Below are 25,539 nucleotides of genomic sequence, written 5' to 3'. Positions count from 1 at the left end.
AATGATACATAAATGAACAAAGGACTACTAGCAGTTACTGACATGCCAGCTCCAAACCTCAATTAAACTGATCGAAAGATTATGTCTTCATCATATGAAAATCAAGTACAATCCCTCCCGTTAGGGGTTTAGTATCATACCATCATAAAATATATGAGAAGAACATAACCCGTATCATGCCAAAAACTGGTTTTAGAATAGATGTGTTTATTTCCGATTCAAAGACCCTATGAGTGAATCAATATTAATACCAAAATATGCAATCCTTAATGACTTGACAACAGTATCATAACTATATCCTTTCCGAATAAGTCTGTTTGAAGGTTTGGTTAGCTTTTAAGGTGAATGCCGACTTTTTTGTGCTTTGTAAAGAATATTACCATAAAATATTGGATGTGAAATACCTGAACGTATAAGATGTCTGCATGTTCATTTATATTTATGAATGATGTCCTTGTACCGATGATAAAATTTAGTAAATGTTTTGACTAGTTTGTGATATCGAAAACCCTGGTGTAATAATTTCTCAGTAATACAGAGATTTCTTTCTTTGAAATCAAATATGTTGTTACATACACGAGCGAATCAAACAAGTTGAGATATATAAACAACATAAGATGGCGACAAGGGAACGTCACCATCTAAAAATGGATAATTGACAATAGGAAATGAAAAATCGTCTCTTTTATCATAAATTTTGGTATTAAGTTTCCCGCTAAAGATAAAGATACCAAGATCCAGGAAAGGGCAGTGTTCATTGTTAGTATTTGCTTTATTTAATGTCAGTTTGGCAGGATAAATCTCTTTAGTGTACATACTGAAGTCGTCATTATTGAGAGCCAATATATCATCTAAATATCTAAAAGTGTTATTAAATTTTTGAATCAGATGTAGTTTCGATCGGTCTTTGCTGATTTTAGTCATAAATTGTAACTCATAACAATACAGAAACAGGTCCGCAATAAGTGGTGCACAGTTAGTCCCCCTGGGAAATCCGATAACCTGACGATATACGGAATCTCCATAGCGAACAAAAATGTTATCTAGTAAAAATTCAAGGGCAGTTAAAGTATCAAAGCAGGTCCAATTGACATAGTTCTTTTGTTTGTTTTTACTAAAAAATGACCTAAAAGAGTTTGAACATATATATTCGTATTCCGACTTTTTAAATGCCCATTTAATCAATTTTATGATTTGGGGTTCTACAGCAGGCTTCTAATGGGAGGCTCCAGGTGTTTCCCTCCAATAATTTTACCTAATGGTTTTCAAATTTTATGTTGTTAATGATAGCAAAAAGGGGTTTGAGTTTGATATTCACTTTTCTGTCCAGGAGTTATGGTCTTTCATCATGTTGATTAATGGTAAATGACAATTTATGTCTTTTCCTTGAAATAACTTGAGAACCTGTTTAATCAATGTTTTCCAAATATTTAAACATAATCATGACAAAATGGAGGTTGAATTCAATAATGAAGATATTCACTTTTGTCTTTCATGAGTAATGGTCTTTCATTAATTGAAATACAGCGGTTTTTATACGACCGCAAACAAATTTTGGGGTCTTATAATGCTATTACGTCGTCTTTGGCGTCGTCATCCGAAGACATTTGGTTTCTGGACAATAACTTTAGTTTATGTGTATGGATCTATGAAATTTAATCAAAAGGTTCGATACCACAAAAGGAAGGTTGGGAATGTTTTTGGGGGTGATGCTCCCAACCGCTTAGGAATTAGGGGCCCAAAAGGAGCCCAAAACAAGAATTTTCTAGTTTTAGGACAATAACTTGTGTTTAAGTATTTTTTTCAGGGGGGTCAATTTTTTTTCCTCAAGATTTAAGAAATTGTCAAGAAAAATTGGGGGTCACAATTTATTTTGCTAATTCTTTGTATATAGTCTGAAAACAGATTTACTAAGTATTGCGCAACAGCACAGTGTACTGCACAAAAACAAGAAATCTTTAGTTGAATATAAATTCAAATCATATAACCAATTTCAAGTTCTTTGACTACATTTATTCTGTGTCAGAAACCTATAATGTGTCAAATATTTAATTACAATCCAAATTCAGACCTGTATCAAGCTTGAATATTGTGTCCATTTTTGCCCAAACTGTTCAGGGTTGGACCTCTGCGGTTGTATCCATCTGCGCTAGGTGAAGCAGTTTACTGTTCATGCAATGATTTGAGAATGCTTGGTCTAAATCCTGTTAAATTTGAATATGTTGTTTCTAATGACAAAATGGTTTTCACAATTTTCTCCTTTGCTATATATATATATTCAGGAGTTATGGCCCGTAATTGCTTTTATAATGACACTAATTAAAGTCATATGAAACAAGCTTCTTGAAATTATGTTAAGGAAATTATTCAATCAATGCAGACATCTATACTAAAATATGTCCTCTATGTACATTTTTACATTTGTTATGTATTAAACAACAAATAATATTTCATTTAGTGATTGTTGATCCCAAGCTAAAGTAATTGACTTTCAAGTTTGATACTGAAGTTATCCCATATGAAAACTTGGTCACAATGTTTTTGTTGTTAGATTAGAAAAGAAATTGATTCAGAGTAATTCAGTTCCCAAATTAAAATAAATCATCTGCTGGCCTTTTCACCATAAATCTAAAGATTAATGTGGTACCAAACACCTTGATTAAAATTAATTTGGCTTGTTTAATTTTCAACACACACTTTATTGGAAAAATTCCATTGGATATATAGCAGTTTGACAAACACTTCTTTTGATCATTGTGAAGCTTAATATTTCCTTAACAATAGAACGTGATTAAAACATTCAGCTGATTTTTACAGAGTTATCTTCCTGTAGTGTTATGTACCACCTTAAAATTGATCACAAGTGAAAAAAGCTACTGGTTATATCATTACCTTCCATCTATTGCTTGTGTATTTTTTTTTAATAAAACCATGATTTTTTTATCTTCAGCTTTATCACACATTACGACATCCAGCTCACATCAAATGTATGACCCATTTTACATCCAACATTGGAGAGAATTTTGTGTCCCATTACAGACTTGGAACTCAGGATCAGCTTAGTGTTTGGACACTCAAATCAGTTGAACGTGTAGCCAAATGTGAAAACCAAAGGTTAGGTCGTTTGTTATTAACAGTATGTCAATGGGCAGATTTTTATGATTAAAAGGAAATGTGGGGTAGACCTCATTGACTCATTGACCCAACAACTCAACAGAACATCAAACAAATGGATTCTGAAATGACCAATTTATAAAAATGTTTTTAGTGCCATATCAATAAAACACCATTCATGCTTCATCAATTTAGGCTTGCAGGGACCCAGTAGCCCATACTACTAAATTTTAAGCAGGACCCTAAATTTTCTTAGTGGTTACGTTAATATTTCATACTGTAGCAGGTTGGGTCCCTACATGGTAAATATAAATCTTTTCCCAGTTTGTCCATGTTTGTCTTCTATATTTAACACAGTATTAATTGCCAATAACTTTATTTTTTTAAAATGCAAATTAATATTACCTGTTACATTAACATTTATAAATGATGTTCAATTTTTCTTTTGACAATGTTTGAACTGCAAAAATGTCCATTTGGGAAACAGCAATTTCCAACAAAAGCATTAAAATATCCTTAAGGAGCAAGAATTGATTTAATTACCCTATGAAAAATAAGCTAATATGAAGTTAGCCCATTGTTCACCTTTCAAAGTCCTAAAAATAATTTTATATAAAATATCATTTTAATGCCTTGTTCGAAATTGCTGTTTCCCAAATGGACATTTTTGCAGTTCCAACATTGTCAAATATTTTGATACCAGATAGACATATGCATTTGTTTTGTCAATATGGTAAAAAAAATCAAGCTTATGCAAATTATTGCAATGTTGATGATCTCTTTTATCCATTAATGACCTGTTATGAGGAAAGTGCTCCCACCAATATTTTTTATTACATATATTTTAGGTTTAACATCACTGGTGAAGTAAAGGCTTTCCTGTTTATACCTAAACACAGGGTAAGAAGGCTAAAATATAAAAAAATCATTGTTGATATAGGGTTTTAGAATTTTTTCATCCGATTATCTTTCATCAAATGAAGAGGTATAGTAGTGGCAATTTTATTGGCCCCTGTAATTCGCCCTTTTAGAATCTAATGTATTCTGTGTAATATTTTCAAAAGTGTACACCAAAACGTTGTGATTGGTTTAAAACGTTCTAAACAATGGAAATTCAACCAATGATGCAACGTTATTTTCATTTTGGGGTACGAAAATTGAGATTACCCATAGTCCTTTAGATTCCGAAAAGGCGAATTGAAAAATAGTAAAATTGTGATAACCTTTCAAAATTTTGTTAATTTAGTTCAAATATACAAATACTAATGTCCGACAGGTTTTATGAACATCTGAAGGCTGTTATTTGGTAGATTTTTAATACCTTTTTGTGATTTCAAATTGAAGGGGCCAAAAATGTTGCCTTGTCATACCTTTAATTTTTATACGACCGCAAAAATTAAAAAATTTTTGGTCGTATATTGGTATCACGTTGTCGTCGTCGTCATCAGCGTCGTCCGAAGACAGATGGTTTCCGGATAATAACTTCAGTATAAGTAAATAGAAATCAATATAATTTTAACACAAGGTTTATAACCACAAAAGGAAGGTTGGGATTGATTTTGGGGGTTATTGTCCCAAAGGTTTAGGAATTAGGGGCAAAAAAAGGGGCCCAAATAAGCATTTTTGCAGTTTCCAGACAATAACTTGTGTTTAAGTGTATGAATCTCTCTGAAATTATACCACAAGTTTCCATACAACAAAGGAGTGGTTATGGGGGGTTATGGCTCAAACCATTTAGCAATTAGGGGCAAAAAAGGGGGAAAAACAAGGGTTTTTATGGTTTAAGGACAATTTAGACATTTTAAAAGCAGTGTAAGGGAGGTAATCCAATCCATTTAAAGGATACTGTTATATATATGTTTGATTACCTCCCTTACACTGCTTGTAAATTATGTATTAAGAAATGATTGTCTTGAGATGATTAGCTGTAAATTTATTTTTAAAAGTTACTATTAATTGATATTAATTTTAACCATGACTATGTCATTTTTTATTTTAATATTTTATGATGTATTTAAATGAGTAGTTATGGTTGCAAACTCCATTAGAAATTTGATTTGAGATAATTTTTGGAATAAGGGAAAGGGGAGTTGAAAAAAATTGGGGGGGGGGGGGGGTAAATAAGAATTTGTGGGGTGGCTACAATTTTTCTCATTTCAGATTTCAGAAATTAAAAAGAAAATTTCTTCAAAAATTTTTTTTTTTTTGGGGGGGGGGGTTAATATTCAACAGCATAGTGTATATAGTGTATATAAATTCAAATCATATAACCAATTTTAAGTTCTTAAATACAGAAATTTTTGTATATATTTATTTTTGAGATTAATTATTTCTGTTCCAGAAAAAGATACATACAAATATTGCTCTCAAAATTTAATATACAAGTTAACAGTTCTTGCCAAATGTATCTGTTGCAATTTTAGTGATGAAAACATCAGAAAACTTCTGAATTTACAGTAGGTAAAATATCATGAAAAGTGATTTTCACCTGAAGAAGATCTCCAACATTTGGGTAGAAACCTATGTAAATAATGAAATGATAAATTTACATGGAAACCTGCATTTTGTGAAACTGTGGATATTTGATTTCATGGTTTTACAAAAGTCTGCATACATGCCTATAAAAAAATGTGTACTTAGTTGAAAATTTTAAATTTTCGTTGTTCACCTGTAACCATGAAAACCGCAAAAATTGGTATCCCCTGAATAATAAAGAAGATATAATTTTGTACATTTTAGGCTTATATGTGCTTTTGTTCTGATCTTGTGATGAGAATGTACACTGATGTCCACTCAAACTGTTCAGAATCGTGGTCCGAACAATGTCTAACCACAGTCAGATGGTAAGTCACCCTTTTATTCTGATCGGTGATGAGAATGTACACTGATGTCCACTCAAACTGTACAGAATTGTGGTCCTAAGAAGGTCTAACCACTGTCAGATGGTAAGTCACCCTTTTATTCTGATCGTGTGATGAGAATGTACACTGATGTCCATTCAAACTGTATAGAATTATGGTCCCAACAAGGTCTAACCACTGTCAGATGGTAAGTCACCCTTTTGTTCTGATCTTGTGATGAGAATGTACACCGATGTCCACTCAAACTGTAAAGAATTGTGGTCCCAACAATGTCTAACCACTGTCAGATGGTAAGTCACCCTTTTGTTCTAATCTTGTGATGAGAATGCACACCGATGTTCACTCAAACTGTTCAGAATCGTGGTCCGAACAATGTCTAACCACAGTCAGATGGTAAGTCACCCTTTTATTCTGATCGTGTGATGAGAATGTACACTGATGTCCACTCAAACTGTACAGAATTGTGGTCCCAACAAGGTCTAACCACTGTCAGATGGTAAGTCACCCTTTTGTTCTAATCTTGTGATGAGAATGTACACTGATGTCCACTCAAACTGTTCAGAATCGTGGTCCAAACAATGTAACCACTGTCAGATGGTAAGTCACCTTTATATAGTGGTCACCTGTATGTATGTACCATCATTGATTATGTTTGTTTCGGTTAAGATTTTGTGATTAGCGTTTACATGGACATACACAGAGTTCTCAAAATCTTTTTTAGTCTGGTTAGTGTTTGGACCACCAAGACTACAAATCTGTAGGTCCCAGGATGAGTATAAATTTGGTGGTTCTGTTTTCTTGCATCCACACCCTCGTAGATGAGATAAGGCCGGTTTGCACAATAATTATCTGGTTCCATATCAAATATTGATATACATTATAATAAGGAGCTATACTTAATACCAGAACATAAAAGAATAAATAAAACCATCACAAACTTTTAGTTAAACATCAGGACCACCGCTACAATTGAAATTGGTGGACTTATCTCATTTCTGGTAGTAAGGACAGACAGACCACCAGTTTTCAAGAGCACTGCATTCATAAAGGAGGGTGTGGTTGTCACGGAATAGAAGTTCCTGCATAATATAAGTTCCAAAAGAAAAAAAAATATTACAGTATATGTTCCTAACGGAATAAATGGTATAGAATATTTGTTCCAACAGGAATAGATATTATGACATTGTTTATAACAAAGTTTCCAGTGGAACTTCTGTTAGGCGGAACAAATATACGTTGACATAGTAAACAGCTTAAGGAGAGCAAGCCATCAACACAAATATGAATAAAATGAGATCTAGGGTATGCACCACTGAGGCAGCAATCCTATGACAAAAATAACCAAATGGTATAGATCTAGAAGGCAACATACAGTCTTCAACAATAGACAGGTCTCTGTACAATGTGTGAAGTTCAAAATATTCAAGAGTTTCTTAAAGTTGTGAATAAATTAAACAGAAACCATGATAGATCTTCCTTCAACATCAAATTCAGAAAAAAACAAACATTTACATGTGACATAAGACAACCACTAAAGCGATTCCTGACTTGGTACATGTGCTTTAATATGAGACCAGGTTAAACTAGTTCACAAAACTACACATCTAGAGGTCATGATACAATATACAACATTGGAAAGACTTGCACATTATATTGCAGGCTATAAATCAACAAAAATGTAGCCAAGTTTTGTAAAGGAATTGAACAGCAACTACCAATTATCTGACACCAAAATTTATTCTCAATAAACAAAGAAACATTGAATATCCCCTGACAGCCACTGATAATGAGATATCTAGCCATGTAAGAATGAGTTATAGTATTTTGTTCCAGTTCTTAACCCTGTCTCTTTAACATGTCTTTCCATCACTAGAAATAATAAAGATACAGTTTAATACACAAAAGGGATGTTCTTGAAAATTAAACACATGGGGGCCATGTTTTTAAGACCCTGACCACCAATAAGATAATTATACCCCATGCAACGAAGTTGTGGAGGGTATAATGTTTTTCACCTGTCCGTCTGTCTGTCCGTCCGTCAGTCCTGTTCTTGTCATCGCAACTCCTCTGAAACTGCACAACAGAATTTCATGAAACTTTGTAGATAATAAGGACATACGATGTAGATGTGCATATCGACAGGAAATTCCGATTCAATTTTTGGGGAAAGCCATGCAACGAAGTTGTGGAGGGTATAATGTTTTTCACCTGTCCGTCTGTCCGTCCATCTGTCTGTCCGTCCGTCAGTCCTGTTCTTGTCATCGCAACTCCTCTGAAACTGCACAACAGAATTTCATGAAACTTTGTAGATAATAAGGACATACGATGTAGATGTGCATATCGACAGGAAATTCCGATTCAATTTTTGGGGAAAGCCGTCAATTCCCTATTTGGTTGGCCAGACTTCCAAGCCTCTCACGTCAATCATTTTGTTTTTATAGTTGAAAAACACCTCAAAACATCATACTGAATTGATGAGATCGAGATAAACAAATGAACAGATTGACTTTAAAACACTTTTTTACACATTTCCCTTCTGTTTCTCGTGAAATTATCGTATCTAGAGCTCTCCATTACACTATTTACATTTCTTTTACAATCCGGAAAAATCAGTATTACGAAATATTCTAAATATATCAAACCTAGTGACGTCATGGTTGGAATTCCACACTACGTAGAAGCAGGGATATCCTTTACTCGTAAAATCATTCACCGAAATTGGTACGATTTTAAAATCGGTATTTGTTTTATTAAACATAATTATGTTTGCTGCAGATGATTCAAACATCAATGCTTTAATTTGTAGGTCAACTTTCGCGGTAAACAATGGGGATACATGAGATTGGGGAGAGAAATGACAGTTTTCATTTTTTCTGTAACTGTATTGCGAATCTTCCTCCAACACAGGAGCACCTCTATTGATGATGTATCTGAACACTTAAAATGTGACATTTAGTATATGATAAGTAGTCTGCCATTAAAACAAAATTTTGTGTACCAACATAATCATTGAAAATGGTAAAAAATTATAAAATTTCCAAATGGTGCTTTTTGTAGTTTAAACATATTTATTCATGAAATTTACAAATATATCAAAATACACAAGGATAAAAAAATTTTAGATCTGGAAACAAGCTGCAGACAGCTTATATCAATTAGATTGATTTTTGTAAGAACATCAGGGCTCACGCTACCTGGCGACTAGGGCGAAGAAGTCGCTTTCCCGTCCGTCACTTCGCTTTGCCCGACCCTCAAAAGTGAAAACAATTCGGCCTGTTGTTGACGATACTCGCTTTCAGTCGCTTTCGTCATTGGACATTTTCAATTTTTACCAAGTTGATAAAACATCAATTTTTTATTGATTATTAAAGAAATGCATACATAAACGATTCATTTTCTTAAGAAACGAGGTTTAAGCATTGAATTTACCGTGTGTTGTAGGTGGTATTTAATAAAAAGACAACTTTTTATCACTGCATGCACTTCCGGTACTTGTTACTCAGAGAGCGTACATCAATCTAACTTTCGGCAGCAAAATAAGTTTGTTACTTCATTTGAAAGTGATAAAAGTTGCCTCCAGTAAATGTTTGATCCATTTATTGCATTAAAAACGTCATATTCCTTTCCAAATAGCTTATCAAACATCGTTTATTTTTGTAAATTTTCTTCGTCCGCCATTAACGGTTATCTAACTACGGATCGGAACCGGACCAGCTATGACGGAAATCCGTATTTTTACAATAATCACTACGGTCGATGCATGAATGGAACAGCTGACTGAAGAATATTGAACCCAAAAGGAAAAATTACGCATTCCACGCGCATTAAGAGACTTTTGGTTAGATCTAATTGATTAATGTATATAATTCCATATAATTTATATGGATTGTTTCAAAATATTGATTAAAGTTGCTTAACCACTAATATCAATATATTATGGCCCAGCTTAACTTTGTATATATCTTTTGATGAGAAACACTGAATTTTATAAACATGATAAACAAGTTTTTAATTGAATTGTAATTCAAATTTTATAACTTCTTTACCTTTTTGACATAAAAAAAATTCTTTTTAGTGCTAGATATTTAGTTGGTAGTTTCTCACAAGAACCTAAACTTAAACAACTTTGAATTTGAACTGTTAATTTAATTGTATACTCAGATATGAATTGAACAATATAAAAAGAACATTATTAATATATGACCCTGTACACTATAGTAAAATCAAAACATTGTAGCGCAGCGCGCGAAGGAGCACTTCTCTTTCAAATCTCACCACTTCTCCCTATCAGTTTCAAAAAGAGAAGTCACTTCTCCCTATGATTCTGAAGTAGTGTGAGCCCTGGTACATGTATTCCTGTGAGGGGGAAATTTAAAACTGAATAGACTTTTCAGTCCTCACTTTCCTGAGAAAGTTGTAATCAATTAAAAATTTTAAGAGCACCGTCACAAAAAATTAAGAATGGCCCTAGCCTGCATTTCAGTGGTACACATCAAAAAAATTAAAAGTATATTTTAGTAGTTATTAAATGATAGAATTCAATTGAATTTTCTAAAATCAATCCACTAAAGCACCTGTCACTGTAAAGACATCCTATCTTTGCTCCCTTACTGTATAAAAAAATGTAGGTCTGTCAAAAACTTGATAGGTCTGGCAAAACTTGCTACCCTGTAGGCCCCAATGTCTGACAGAAAAAAAAAAAACTGTTTGCATCTCTGAAACAGGGACATCATCTGTGTATGATGGACACATTCCCCATTTATTTTTCTTCCGTGTTGGAAGATATTGGTTTGATATTTGGTATATAGTTTTATCATGACCAGTTACAGATCAAATTTGAAATTTAAATTTTGTTCGGTTAGGATGATTTGTTTGCAGCATTTGAGTCCTCGGACTTGGAAAATTCACGCAAATAATCAGTTTTCCGCACTATTTTTGTTATAAGTGCTTTTGTAGTTTGGTCTGTTTTTTAGATACATGTACTATAAACAAAAGATTAGGTAATGGAATGAATGTAAGGTGTATATTTCCGTCTTACCGGTTTCATCTGACCTTTACCTTTTTTTGGGATTCATTGGATAATGTTTTAAAAATATCCTGTTTGGGCTAAATCTATGATACTATAAGCCATAGGGCCATTATTTTCATGTTAATTGGTATATATCATGGAATGGTTGTTAATAGGTAGACATGTCTCTCTGGCAAGTTTTCATGGTTTTGTCCATTTATCAGATACTGTAAGCCATTGGTCAACTATATTAGTTGTAAGGAATATTGCAAGATGTACATGTCTGTCTGGTAGAGTTCATCAGACCTTGGCCTCATTTTCATGGTTCATTAATTTAGTCAATGTTCAATTTTATGCAATCAGGTCTTTTTCTCTTGCCCTTTGGCTTACCGTATCATGAGTATATGCAAAAGGCCAACTTTATTTGGTGTACAATGTATGGTATGAAATTTAATTTAATCAAGTAAAGCAGCAGAGACATATCAGAATGTGCACTCTTGTTGTCATTTTAGTTGCATTTCATTAAGTTAGTTATTTGTGAGTATAAATTAAGTTGCCTTCACAAAGACTTTTAATTATCTGACCTCGTCCACCATAATGAAATTCAAAATATTTCACGGTGGCTAGCTTAACTTAACTAATGCATTTGTTTCTCTCGAAATATTGAGATATTATCTAAAACAAGACCCTTTAATTAAATTTACTACTTCACTGTTTTATTACTTGCACATTTTATGTTCTTTAATGTTTTGTTATATAGAAGTTTTGAAAACCTACTTGAATTATGTTACCCAATGCACAATTGGGTATCTTACATTGATTATATATGTGCATTGTTGACAACTTGTTTTCCATGCAACGTAGGGGGCTATTTCTTTCAGTTCTACACATGCAAAACAGTCTTTGTTTGTTTTAGTCTCCTTAGAGCAGACTGTATATATAGGAAATACCTTGTTGCCTCTCAGTGGAGAATATTTTGAGGTTTTGTTTCTTTCACATGATTTATTAAACCATATAACTAATTTATTAACTTTATAAATACTTTTTGAACTTTAGTATTTTTTTTTAATTCAAAGATATAGGACATTGTAAAGATTATTAGATAAAGCTAAAATTGACAGTACAAGTGCTTTATTTCCAACCTGAATATACATTTCCAATGCTGTTTTCTGTGACCTAATAGAGAGTATTTATAAATTAAAACTATTCATATATATATATACTGATATACTGAATGTTTTCATTCAACATATCTATATATAAATGATGCATTTGTTATCTGTAGTAAAATGTCAAGTCACATTAACTGTTATATCTAAAAGCTGTCATAGTTAGTGAGTTTAAATCATTACTGTACCTTTGGTATCTTTGGCCTCTCCTGGCTCTCTTTAAGACAATTATTGAATCAAACCTTGTTTTTATACAGTATTTTAACTGCTTCCAATTTCCATGTTGTGAAATACTTATCGGTTTATATAGCCAGTACTGAGTATTAATTTTTACACGAAAAAAGTATATACTACCAAATTTGTGAACTTGTGTTGCCCAGCATAATAATTATCTTTCAACTTTAATCAAATGTTTTGATTAAGAAGGTGCTGATCTCTTCCATTTGTCCAAATTGACTCCATGATTAATTCTTGACTAAGGAAATGAAATTACATGTACATTAAACAACAATTAATTTCAATATTGTCAACCTTTCTACATGTTCTAGCTGTTCTTTTGCTCATTCTTTGTATGAAGACTATCAAAGGATACCCCAAAAAATAGAAACAAAGGCTGTCTTTTCCCTCAGAGCTCTCAAGCTCTTTGATTTTCTAGGAGTTATGCCCCTTTGAACTTAGAATTTTGGCCAAACTATACTACTGCAACAGTTTGTCATCGCAACTTCTCTGAAACCACTTCTTTTGAAGCCGAGACATTTTCACATCTGATTATATAACAAATGACCAACAGAATTTCACGAAACTTTGTATATAATAAGGACATACTATGTAGATGTGCATATCGACAGGAAATTACTATTGAATTTTTTTCTAGGAGTTATGCCCTTTGAACTTAGAATTTTGGCCTATATATACTACTGCAACAGTTTGTAATCGCAACTTCTCTGAAACCACACAACAGAATTTCATGAAAGTTTGTAGTTAATGAAGACATGACATGTAAATGTGCATATCCACAAGAAAATTTTTATCAGTTGACTTTTGTAGAGTTATGAGTCATTGAACTTAGAAATCTGGTGAGATTTTGTTTGTCCAGTGACAATGTGGGGGCGTGGGGTATGTGAGCTTGCTCACAAAGGTTCTTTAATTTTTTTAATTTTATTATATGATATTACAAAATCCTAAAGAAAATGCAACCAACCATATTTGATTAATTTTAGTGCCTTCCCTCCCACAACTGATCAATTTTGGAACAGCCCTAATGAAAATTTAAATAAAAAGACAGCACTTAAGGTGGTACATAACACTACAGGGAGAAAACTCTGTAAAAATCAGCTGAACGTTTTAATCACGTTCTATTGTTAAGGAAATATTAAGCTTCTCAATGATCAAAATTAATTTTTTGTCAAACTACTATGTATCCAATGAAATTTTTCTGATAAAGTGTGTTGTTCAAGTTTTTTGAAATTTTGATATTTTTGTTAAAGGGTCAAAGTAAATATTTTGTCAAAATTTTATGAAAATTAATGAAGCCAAATAAATTTTAGTCGAGGTATTTGGTACCACCTTAATTGGGTACAGATGCTCAATTTATTTCAGGTAGGCGGTAATGGTAGCCTTTTCCTCAATTCCTCTCTGGCTCATATCCTAAACTTGGTTATGTATGATAGCTCGTTTTGAAGCTGAGACTTTTTCACATCTGTGATTAAATTTTCGGGGTATGAAGTGAGATTAGTTTTTCCATAATTTAGCAAACTTCGAAAAGCCTTTTGAGATGCCGCATCTCGAGGTAAAAAATCCTTTTTTTCACACAATAAGTTCTTTTAAAATTTAGTTCTTTGCATACATTTGATAACTCCATAGTTTTTACACCTTTTTTGTATAGTCCTCTGCTCTCCGAGTCAGCACAAATGGTAGTGCTCAGTCACTTGTAAAGATTGAAACAGGTCCACAACACAGAGATTGTTTACAGACTACATTTGTTTTCCTCAATTTGAGGCGCATTAGGGATATTGACCCAATTAGATTTAGTCTGTATAATCATGATAACAAATGACCATAACTTGATTAAAAAATGTGATACAGAAGTAGCAAAGAATGATGAAGCACAATGACCAAACTGTTTACAGATAATGGTTATTCCAGAAATATATACTGTAAATTCAGAAATTATTGCGTGCATTTATTATTGTGATTTTTGAAGAATTTATAAAAAGGCAAGACTAAATTATGCGATATCAGGAAAATCTGCATAAAGCTATATGTATCAGTTATCAGAATGGGAGGTCTTATTATTGCGATTCTCACCCTGTCGCATTATTCGCATTAATAAAAACCTCATAATAATTTCTGAATTTACAGTATTATGTGAGCTCTAAGTAGTATCTTATATTTGAATACCACTGTTTTTTTCCCAAGTATGTGCAAGTGATCCAACTCGTATGAAATGAATGGATGGATACCCCATATCCTTTGTTTTTCTATTCTATTTACTATTAAAGGTTTAATTACATTTTTTGTTTGTATTTGAACAGTATGGCTTACAACAGGGAGACAGACGATGTGTATGTCGGAGGTGTTGGAGTTCTGCAGAAATGGAAGATTAGTGGAGCAGAGGTATAAGATAGACAATTGTAGTACACAAAAAATATCCTCTCCTCAAAAATTAGTTATTGGAATTTTTGTATTAGATGATGTTCATTTTATTTGATGCTCTTTTGCTTCTTTTTGTTATCAAATCCACTGCTGACATGGGGTTATAAAGGGTTTCTTTTTGAATGATCTGCAAAAATTTAATTCCTTTGAAGAATGAAGAAAATGATATCTTATTTAGTATCTATTGGTTGCACTATGGTATATTTTGGGTATTTTTGCGCTATTCTTTAACATACTATGGAATATATGGTTTGGATGTCTGAAGTCATCACTGTATATTAAAAAAATGACTTGCAAATTTTATTACAATTTTACTGCACAGTAGAGTATAATGAAAACAGTCAGGCAAATTAACATATATTTATAACCGACACAAGACAATAATTTGTTCATAGAGACTGTTATTTTTTTTGTATTAGACAGAGGACAAATAATTTGATCATAGAGATTATGTATATATTTTCATTCACATATTACATGCCTTTATCTGTCTATTTTTAGCATTCAGCCAAAGCAGAACCTGGAGACGTCTTCAACACTGATTTGCAAAAAGACGAGGTGAGTAAAAACAGCAATGATTTAGAGGCATGAGTATTGCTACATTCTGCATGATTTGTCTTGTTTTTTAAATGCTTCTACTTTATTGCAAGTTCTCCCACTTTGTTAGAAGGAAAATCAAAACAATTGGTACAAATATTGGAAAAATCTGTTCTATTGGTTTTGATGGTCTTCACAATATTTGTTTGTTTTTGTTCTCAAGCACATATGTCACATTTTTTTATAGTTATTCTAGGACATATGTGTCATCTTCCATGAAATCTGTAATTATTATCAGCCTGCAACATTTTGTCCGGGACAGGAGACATAGCGATCCTACTTTCCTTTGTCCACAACATCAGCATTAAGGTTCAGTCTGTGGTTTAAATCCTTTAGATATCAATAAAATTGTCAAACCTTTATGGAATTTTCCAAAATTTAAACAGAATCTTTTTTTAAGATCAAAAGACAGTATTCAGTGTTAAAGTTCGAAAATATTTATTCTTTTTACTATATTTTACTGATAAATAAACTTAGTTTTGATGATCAACATTACACTTTTACACTGACAGCAGCAATTGCAGGCAAGTCGACACAGGGTTCTGCAGGCGGACAAAAAGTTTAGCCCCTGCTTCGGAGAGCCGCATCGGCCTATGAAATTTTCTTGGCGAGGTAGAAGGCGGGACTTTTTACAAATTTATGTTTTACATTTAGGAAATAAAAACAACATTGGAATTTATTGAGGATTTATGTGGCCAACATATAACAGAATGATTTTGTATTTACTGAAGTTGTATGATGAAATTATTTTTATACGACCGCAAAAAAATTTTGAGGTCGTATATTGGTATGACGTTGGCGTCGTCGTCCGAATACACAATGGTTTTCGCACTCTAACTTTAGTTTAAGTGAATGGATCTCTATGAAATTTTACCATAAGGTTCAATACCACAATAGGAAGGTGTGGATTGATTTTGGGGGTTATGGTACCAACAGTTAAGGAATTAGGGGCCAAAAAGGGGCTGAAAATAAGCATTTTTGTAACTTCCAGACATAACTTGTGTGTTAGCATATGGATCTCTTTGACATTGTACCACAAGATTCCATATCACAAAGGGTCAATGCTGGGATTGATTTTGGGGTTAATTGCCTCAAAATTTTAGGAATAAGGGGCCAAAAGGGGGCAAAAAACAAGCATTTTTCTAGTTTCATGACAATAACTTGTGTGTAAGTGTATGGATCTTTCTGAAATTTTACTACAAGGTTCCATTTCACAAAGGGAAAGCTGGAATTGAGTGTTGTGGTAATTGCCCAAAACGTTTAGTAATAAGGGGCCTAAAAAGGGGTTTAAAATAAGCATTTTTTAGTTTCTAGACAATAACTTGTGTTCAAGTGTATGGATCTCTCTAAAATTGTATTACAAGGTACCATACCACAAAGGCAAGGCTGTTATTGAGCTTGGTTTGGGGGGAAAGGGGGGTGGGGGTGATGAATCATAAGGGGGGCGGGGGTCAAAAAAGAGGTAATTTTTTTTTTCCTTTTTTTTTTGTTTAAAATTTACATTTTAAGTTAGTTATTTTTTATCACGAAGAGAAAGTAGGAATTGAGTTTTGGGGTTAATTGCTCAAACATTTATGAATAAGGGGCCAAATATTGGTCGAAAATAAGGATTTTTTTAGTGTGCTCTAATGTTTAAGGAATACGGGGAAAAAAGGTTAAAAAACAAGGGTTTCCATTTTAATAGACAAATAATTGAGTAAAGAACATTATTTAAAAGCAGTGTAAGGTTGGTAATTCAAACTCATTTAAATATCTCATCTACACTGCTTTTAAATTATGTAAATTGGAAATTTGCCAATAACTTTATTGTTAATAAATGCATTGGAAATTTGCCAACAATTTTAGTGTAATAAACTTCATTGGAAATTTGCCAATATAAAATTTTGCCGATGAAGGTTTTTTGTTTACCTTTAGCCTTGACTATGAAGTCATTTTCTATTTTTATAGCCTTATGATGTAGTTGAATTATTTAATACTTTTATGATGTGTTTAAATGGGGTTTTATCATGTTTATGGTTGCAAATTTATTGTTTTAGTATAATAAACTCCATTTAAAATTTGCCAATAAAAAAAATTTTTGTTTATTTTTAGCTATGATTATGATGTCATTTTCTATTTTACTTTTATGGTTGCAAAGAAATTTTTATTTTTAGATATTACTGTTAAATGATGCTGATTAAGGTTTTTGCTATGTTTAGCCATGACTATGATGTCATTTTCTATTTTAATATCTGTTATGATGTATTTAAATGGGCTTTTATGGTTACAAAGGAATTTTATTTTTAGATATTACTATAAAATGTTGCTGATGCTGATTAAGGATTTTGTTTATTTTTAGCCATGACTATGATGTCATTTTCTATTTTAATACCTTTATGATGTAATTTCCATTTTTAGATATTACTGTTAAATGATGCTGATTAAGGGTTTTTTGCTATGTTTAGCCATGACTATGATGTCATTTTCTATTTTAATATCTTTATGATGTATTTAAATGGGCTTTTATGGTTACAAAGGAATTTTATTTTTAGATATTACTTTAAATGTTGCTGATTAAGGATTTTTGTTTATTTTTAGCCATGACTATGATGTCACTTTCTATTTTAATACCTTTATGATGTATTTAAATGGGCTCCCATGTATTTAGATTTTTGATTATTTATACATGTTACCAAATTGGTCCACATTGAACAAAAACGGTCCAAATTTCAACTTTATTACATTACATCAAACATTGAATTCTACATATTCTTTGATATATTGAAATTAACAAACAATTTAGTTTATGGAGATTCCACCATAATAGGTAAATTAAATTTTTTCCAGTTCTTACACCACATTCATCCTGTGTCAGAAACCTATGCTGTGTCAAATATTTAATGACAATCCAAAGTCATAGCTGTATCAAGCTTGAATTTTGTGTCCATACTTGCCCCAACTGTTCAGGGTTCGACCTCTGCGGTCGTATCAAGCTGCGCCCCAGCGAAGCATTTTATTGTACTCATAAAAAAAATAATAAATTGTGCATTAAGCAACCTAAAAATATTGAAAAAACTCAGTTGAAAGAAAATCCTGAAATTTAAGTGTGACGAAAAATCCTAATTGTTTGAATTTCTGTTTATTGCATAAATTAAAAAAAGAAACAGGTGGTAACTTTTTGAAATTTGGTCATTCCTTCATGTCCTGGATGCATTATTTTTCCTCATTAAAAGCTAAGCAACAGCATTCCTTGTTTTCTCACATCTTACATCTAGTCTCAGACCCTCTCCATATCATTTAACTTTGTGTAATGTTTCTATTTTATAGTGGGTGATTGACATCAAAGTTGATACAAGAAATAAACAGTTAATGGCCGTCACTTACGAAGGAGTATATGTTGTCAACTATGAGGTATATATAGATTCTACCACTGCATCGAGTGTGATACGATATTTATCCACTCGAGACAGTTAAATTTTCAAATTTAAAACGCGAGGCTCGTCGAGCGTTTTAAATATTTAAAATTTAACTGTCGAGAGTGGATAAATATCGTATTACACGAGATTTGGTGGTGGAATCTGTTTCTCTAATGATTTTCAAACAATATGCAGGCAAATTTATTCCATCTTTTCGAATGATCTGTAAAAAGATGTGTTCTTTCTATGTGACGTCATCAGGCATGGTCGCCTTTTTTCATGCTGTCACAATAAGAAATTCAGAGGAAAGCAAGTAAATTTGATGTCATAATCAGATTTTAACCAATAAAGAACTGACATCAGACGAACCACACGTTGATTAAATTTTTTTATACAATGGGTGCAGAAAGGGATAAATGGACAAAGAATTAGAAAAATTTATTTAGCAAATGATTGTTCCTATGGGCAAGATATATATACAGTGAATTGTTTTTGTTAGAGAAATCTTTAAAGTAAAGTATGCAATTGTAGATTTTTTATTATCTTTCGCTTTATATTTATTGTGATAAAAGGTGTTAATTCATTGTAGAGAATTGTAAAAAAAAGGTAAAACATTTCTTTGTTGGGATTTTTTTTTTTTTTAAAGTCTGATTTCTAATAATTCACATACTTTGAAATCCTATTTTTCACAAAGGACAAGGTATGATAAGGGGCGTTTTTGGCCCCCTTCCAGAATAAGTTTATATATAGATCATTGATAGCCTTTGTATAGAAACTAGACAAAACAGGATTTTTTTCTGTTCCGGTGAAAGCAAGGTTGCCTAGCAATGGTTTTATTAAATAGCCAAATTATCACTTATGCATTGCTTTCTCATTACAAATTAGCATAATTCAAAATAATGTTGTTTGTTTAATAATAATTTGAAGTTGCAAATGAATAGTCACTTCAATTTCAGTTTAATAAATGCTTAGCAACAGCCTAGCAACAAAAATATTGCCTAGCAACGGTTAAAAATTTGTAATTTCTGCCATATGAGGTATAAATATAGCAATGTTTGAAGATTTAGCTGCCATAAATGATTTTTCATTCATATATGATGTCTGAGTCATCATTATTCTTTTTTAAGTAGTCTTATTTAGCATAGCAACCCTATATTTGCTTAGCAACAGCCAAAAAAGATAAAATTAAATTTAACTACAAAAGTACTTTTTTTTTATTGTACAAATTAGAATAAAAGAAGATCAGATTAGTTTATAAGAATAACTAGCAGTAAGAAATGAAAGTAATTCAATTGTATATCATGCTTATCAACAATTTAGCAACCAAAATAGTGCTTAGCAACAGTCAAATTATGTTTTTTTTTGTTACTAGAAGTATGATTTCGGCATCATTATTCTATTTTGATGAAGTCAATATCTAGCATATTAACTCATATCTTGTTAACCACAACAGAAAAAAACAGGATTAAATCAAAGACAGGTACCAAGGAATTGGTCAGATTATTTGACAAAAATGCATAAATGCAAATCAGATTGTCAAAAAATAGACAGTAGGAAATGAACAATCTTTACATTAACAAATTAGGTAAAATAAAAAAAAAAGCTTTATAGTGACACTTATATTCATAAATAATAGTAGAAGTTATGAATATAGCATTAGCAGTACATTTACATGATGATTACATTAAAAAAAACCACAAAGCGGTTAAAAATACTATTGAAAATCAGTATCTTATTAATACGGTTTAAGTAATTATGACAAATACGTGTTGCTTGTGCAATGCCATTGTTTGTCAGTTTAAGTATCCTATACTGTGACTTTTTAACACTTAAAGCAATATTTTAAATAAAGTAATACTGAACACAAAGTTCAAAGTTCTCGTTGAGGTCAGAGTTAAAAACACTCACAAAGATGTGTAGACGGAAGAAGGCGACCTTTATGAACATTTTCAACTTTCTCTGAAAATTCATTATTTCTACGATAGATTTCCTGAAATTAACACATTGATCACTGATGAATAGTATCATTTGCAATCATACCACATCTCTTTATTTTATCCAAAATGTGACGCTAATGTTTATATGGAAACATATACATATGTTCTTGATAAGAAATATTTTATGAAACCCAAAAATATTTGAATTTGATTAGAAACGTACACATACTTCATTAAAACGTTAAAGTTGCGGCTAATTAGTATTAGTGAAAATGGAAACAGTAACAGGACACACTTTTAACCACAACCATGCAAAGTCCTGATTTATACAAAGCCATCAAGTGGTTTCTTCAGAAAAATATAGATTAACTGATCAAAGACATCAAAAACCAGTTAAGAAATTCAAAAGTGTCATCAGTGCAACTTCTTAAAGGACTAAAATATTAAAATCAAATTATAGAAAATGATATAATTTAACATATTTCTTGTTATTATGAAAGTGCATATAGTTGCACCAGTTGCCCATATTTATGATGATGACTGCAATCGGAAATATATCATACATATAAGCACAAGAAAAAAAATTAAAGTGTGCTGTGTACAAACCAAACGTTCGAATCAGAACATTTGAGAGCTACTTCACAAGGTATCATAAAGCCTTAACATATTTCTGACTCAGAGATGACAAGTCTTTGCTTTTACAGATATAGAACCATAGATATGGACGATACGGGTATTGAATAAATATTTGAAAGTACTAAAAAATCTTATTTATTGTATTAGGGACATTAAACTGTAGTAGTGCAAATCATGTTTTCAATTATATAGCAAGTGAGAAGGAAAACAAGTTCAACTCCCTGTTTTTGTGAATATCTAACATCTACCCCTTTCTGACTTTTAGTACAAAAAAAATGACTAAGTCAAAATACCTGGCATTCTGAGGGTATTTAAAAAAAAAACTGTGGACATACACGCTTCCATTATGTGTACAGCACGGATGGATGGATGGACGGACAGGTCTAAATTAATATGCCCGCTCCACATTTTTTCACGGGGGGCATACAAATATGAAATTGAAATAAGAGGGCATAGTTTACCTATAGACTGATCAGGTCAGAAGTATTTGTTTTGTACTACAATACTTCTAGGAACCAGTGCAGTCCGGGATAAGGTATAGGTTTTGCATGAAATGATTGTCACTTAGATAGAACTTTAGACAAAATATCTATAAAGGTTTGAAATGGCAAAAATAAATACACATATTTCTTCACACATACTTAGCACAGACTTCATTAGTCTGTTTGCCCTGGGTCTTGTCCAATTTGTATTCATGCAAGTAAAATATGTTGAAACTAAGCCTTTTTTGTAGTATCTTTTCTTTGAAAATCCAAACAGGAGCTAAGAGAATGAAATGTTACTTTTATTTTATGAATACAACTTGTCAAAAGGTTGATACATATATAAAGAAATTGTACCGATATATAAATAGGGTGTCAATATATAAAATACAGTAGAGGTTAAGAAGTTTCATGAACTTGCTTTCAGTGTCAACTACACTTTACATGGAATGTAATTTATATTATTACATTATTTTATTTTTATCTGCACATTGCACAACGATTTTGTCTATTCGAAAAGATGACGAGGGGAGTTTTTCACGACCTTGACTACCAACGAGGATCTTGCACCGTTGGTAATATATGGAAGTTTTTAACGACCTTGACTGGCTATACAGCCCTTGCACGGTTGGTTTTTCGGCTCGTCAAGGTCGGTAACTGTCGGTAAAAAGAAAGTAGATGAAATCAATATATATAAATCTATTTTTCTGTAGATGGTAAAATAGAAAACTTGCAAGTGCAAAATATACTTGAGGAAATGAACAATTTACTTCAGAATTACAAAAAGAGTTTAAATGTATGCAGACCTTATTATAAAATTCATTTGTAAGATTTAATTGATTAATTGAAAATAATAATGATTGGAAATTAATTCACCATATTTCAATGGACACCACTCTATTATGTTTGCACCGTGATAGACCTTTTTTGCCTGGGTTAAATTACACGTATAACACATTATCTTTAAGAGAGTGACATGTCTTGATTACTGGATACGACGTAAAAGCTATTCGTACGTGATATTCTATTAATTGTGGACACGGAATAATCTCGTAACCCGTGCCGTTTCGTTTGATGTATTATATGGACTTGTCAAAATTGTAAACAATCGGATTATTTTTTTAAATTTTAGACATGAGCGCCAACGTAGACCACCGTGATATTTTATTAAATGAAAGATACATAAGAGTAGAGTTGATGGTTGAAAAATTTTAGGATGGTCTACGTTGGCGCTGATGTCAAATTTCATCTCCAAACATGAATAAAATTGTAGATTTTTTACACTTTTCGTTGTTCATAGCCTTTTCAAGGTCTAAGTTTGCACAGATTTGAGCACATAAAACAATAAAGTAAGGTGCTACGTGCACGAGCAGATACTATAGTTCATTCCACAGGCGGGTTGGGTTTCAACTTCAAAGTTTCAAAATTCCGAAAAAAGGGGGGCCAGAAACGGCCCTTATCATACCTTGTCCTTTATGTAAATCCCTGAATTAAGCATAATTTTCTTGTGTAGATCAAAGTACGATTTTCATTTTCTCTTCAGACAATGAAACAGACTCATCACTTAGAAAACAGACATGGGAATTCTTTAAGATGGTATGTATAACATTTCATTTTGAAAAGTAAAATGTGTTCAAAGTTTATGTCTTACTGACCTTAAGCCTTTTCATGCTTTAGATCTTGTCAGATACTGTTAAGTCAAAAGTTTATCCTGAGATTTCAGAAATGTAAAGGGTTATTCCTAGAAAAAAATGTATGGGAGGGTTGGACACCACATGATATTATTATGTGGGTAGTAGGGTGGAAGCAAATATGATTATATAACAAATGAAAATAAAAATAATGTGTGACTGGGTATAAAAGAAGTGTTGTCCACCCTACTCCCCTCAACATTTTTTCTTGAAATAGCCCTGAAGTGCTCAGCAGGATTTTCGCGAAATTTAAAACACTATTTAATGCCATACCAAAAAAAAAAAAATTAGATCTTAAGGACAATTTTTTTATGTAATTTTTGTCGAGCCTGCGACTTTTGTCGCAGAAAGCTCGACATAGGGATAGCGATCCGGCGGCGGCGGCGGCGGCGTTAGCTAACTTCTTAAAAGCTTTATATTTTAGAAGATGGAAGACCTGGATGCTTCATACTTTGTATATGGATGCCTCATGTTACGAAGTTTCCGTCAGTCACATGTCCAATGTCCTTGACCTCATTTTCATGGTTCAGTGACTACTTGAAAAAAAAGTTCAGATTTTTTGTAATGTTAAATTCTCTCTTATTATAAGTAATAGGATAACTATATTTGGTATGTGCGTACCTTGCAAGGTCCTCATGCCGGTCAGACAGTTTTCACTTGACCTCGACCTCATTTCATGGATCAGTGAACAAGGTTAAGTTTTCGTGGTCAAGTCCATATCTCAGATACTATAAGCAATAGGTCTAGTATATTCGGTGTATGGAAGGACTGTAAGGTGTACATGTCCAACTGGCAGGTGTCATCTGACCTTGACCTCATTTTCATGGTTCAGTGGTTATAGTTAAGTTTTTGTGTTTTGGTCTGTTTTTCTTATACTGTATGCAATAGGTCTACTATATTTGGTGTATGGAATGATTGTAAGGTGTACATGTCTAGCTGGCAGGTGTCATCTGACCTTGACCTCATTTTCATGGTTCAGTGGTCAAAGTTAAGTTTTTGAGGTTTGGTCTTTCTTTCTAATACTGCATGCAATAGGTCAGCTATATTTGGTGTATGGAATGATTGTAAGGTGTACATGTCTAGCTGGCAGGTGTCATCTTACCGTGACCTCATTTTCATGGTTCAGTGGTCAAAGTTAAGTTTTTGAGTTTTGGTCTTTTTTTCTAATACTATATGCAATAGTTCAACTATATTTGGTGTATGGAAATATTTTATGATCTATATGTCAGTTACGCAGGTTTTATTTGACCTTGACCTCATTTTCAAGGTTCATTGCTCAGTGTTAAGTTTTTGTGTTTTCGTCTGTTTTTCTTAAACTATAAGCAATAGGTCAACTATATTTGTTGTATGGAAGAATTGTTAGCTGTACATGCCTGCCTAGCATGGTTCATCTGACCTTGACCTCATTTTCATGGTTCATTGGTCAATGTTTAGTTTACTTGGTTTATGTTAAGTTTATGTGACAGTTGTAATAAAGCTTTATATTTAGGACTATCAACATAATATCAATGATTAGTAAAGAAGGCGAGACATTTCAGCGTGTGCACTCTTGTTTTTCTATGTGTTAAGGATATCTGTTATGTAAATTTTAAATTCCAGCATAAATTTGCTCTTTTGCTAAGTATAACTGTCCATTAAATTCCTTGGATTCTCAGTATATTTTAAAAAGGATGAATATCAATTTTCACAACTAAAATGATACTCATTTCATAATTTTTAGTTGTTGTTTCTATAAAGACAGAGAATACTTTATTACTGGAGGAGGTGATGGAGCCATCAAGGTAAGAGTTATTTACCCTTTGTACCACAAGAGTTATCCACCCTATACTTTTTCTTTACTTTCTCTTTCCTTTACTTTCTGTGAAAAAAGAAAAGATATTTTCAGTGAACAGTGCAAGACTGGTGTATGTAGTAAATGTTATAAAGCACAAACATCATCCTATTTTCTAAAAATGACAAAAGTTTCTAGATTAACTATCATCAGGTACTCTCGA

At 32.3% G+C, this 25,539-nt stretch overlaps 1 protein-coding gene across 1 annotated transcript in view; it reads left to right on the top strand.

The window, feature by feature from the left end:
- LOC127718345 (uncharacterized) overlaps positions 1 to 25,539 on the top strand; it is a 162,175-nt gene that overhangs the window by 1,723 nt on the left and 134,913 nt on the right. The window contains exons 3-10 of the mRNA XM_052224342.1: positions 2,951 to 3,114; positions 3,963 to 4,014; positions 5,854 to 5,957; positions 14,687 to 14,768; positions 15,309 to 15,365; positions 18,711 to 18,794; positions 23,398 to 23,450; positions 25,266 to 25,326. Coding sequence (XP_052080302.1) covers positions 2,951 to 3,114; positions 3,963 to 4,014; positions 5,854 to 5,957; positions 14,687 to 14,768; positions 15,309 to 15,365; positions 18,711 to 18,794; positions 23,398 to 23,450; positions 25,266 to 25,326 — 657 coding nt within the window. The remainder of the gene's footprint in view (positions 1 to 2,950; positions 3,115 to 3,962; positions 4,015 to 5,853; positions 5,958 to 14,686; positions 14,769 to 15,308; positions 15,366 to 18,710; positions 18,795 to 23,397; positions 23,451 to 25,265; positions 25,327 to 25,539) is intronic.

Source organism: Mytilus californianus, unplaced genomic scaffold, assembly GCF_021869535.1.
Source record: "Mytilus californianus isolate M0D057914Y unplaced genomic scaffold, xbMytCali1.0.p SCAF_10, whole genome shotgun sequence".
NCBI classification, from domain to species: domain Eukaryota; kingdom Metazoa; phylum Mollusca; class Bivalvia; order Mytilida; family Mytilidae; genus Mytilus; species Mytilus californianus.
Note: the sequence above shows the minus strand (reverse complement) of the source record. Positions and strands in the feature narration are given on the sequence as shown.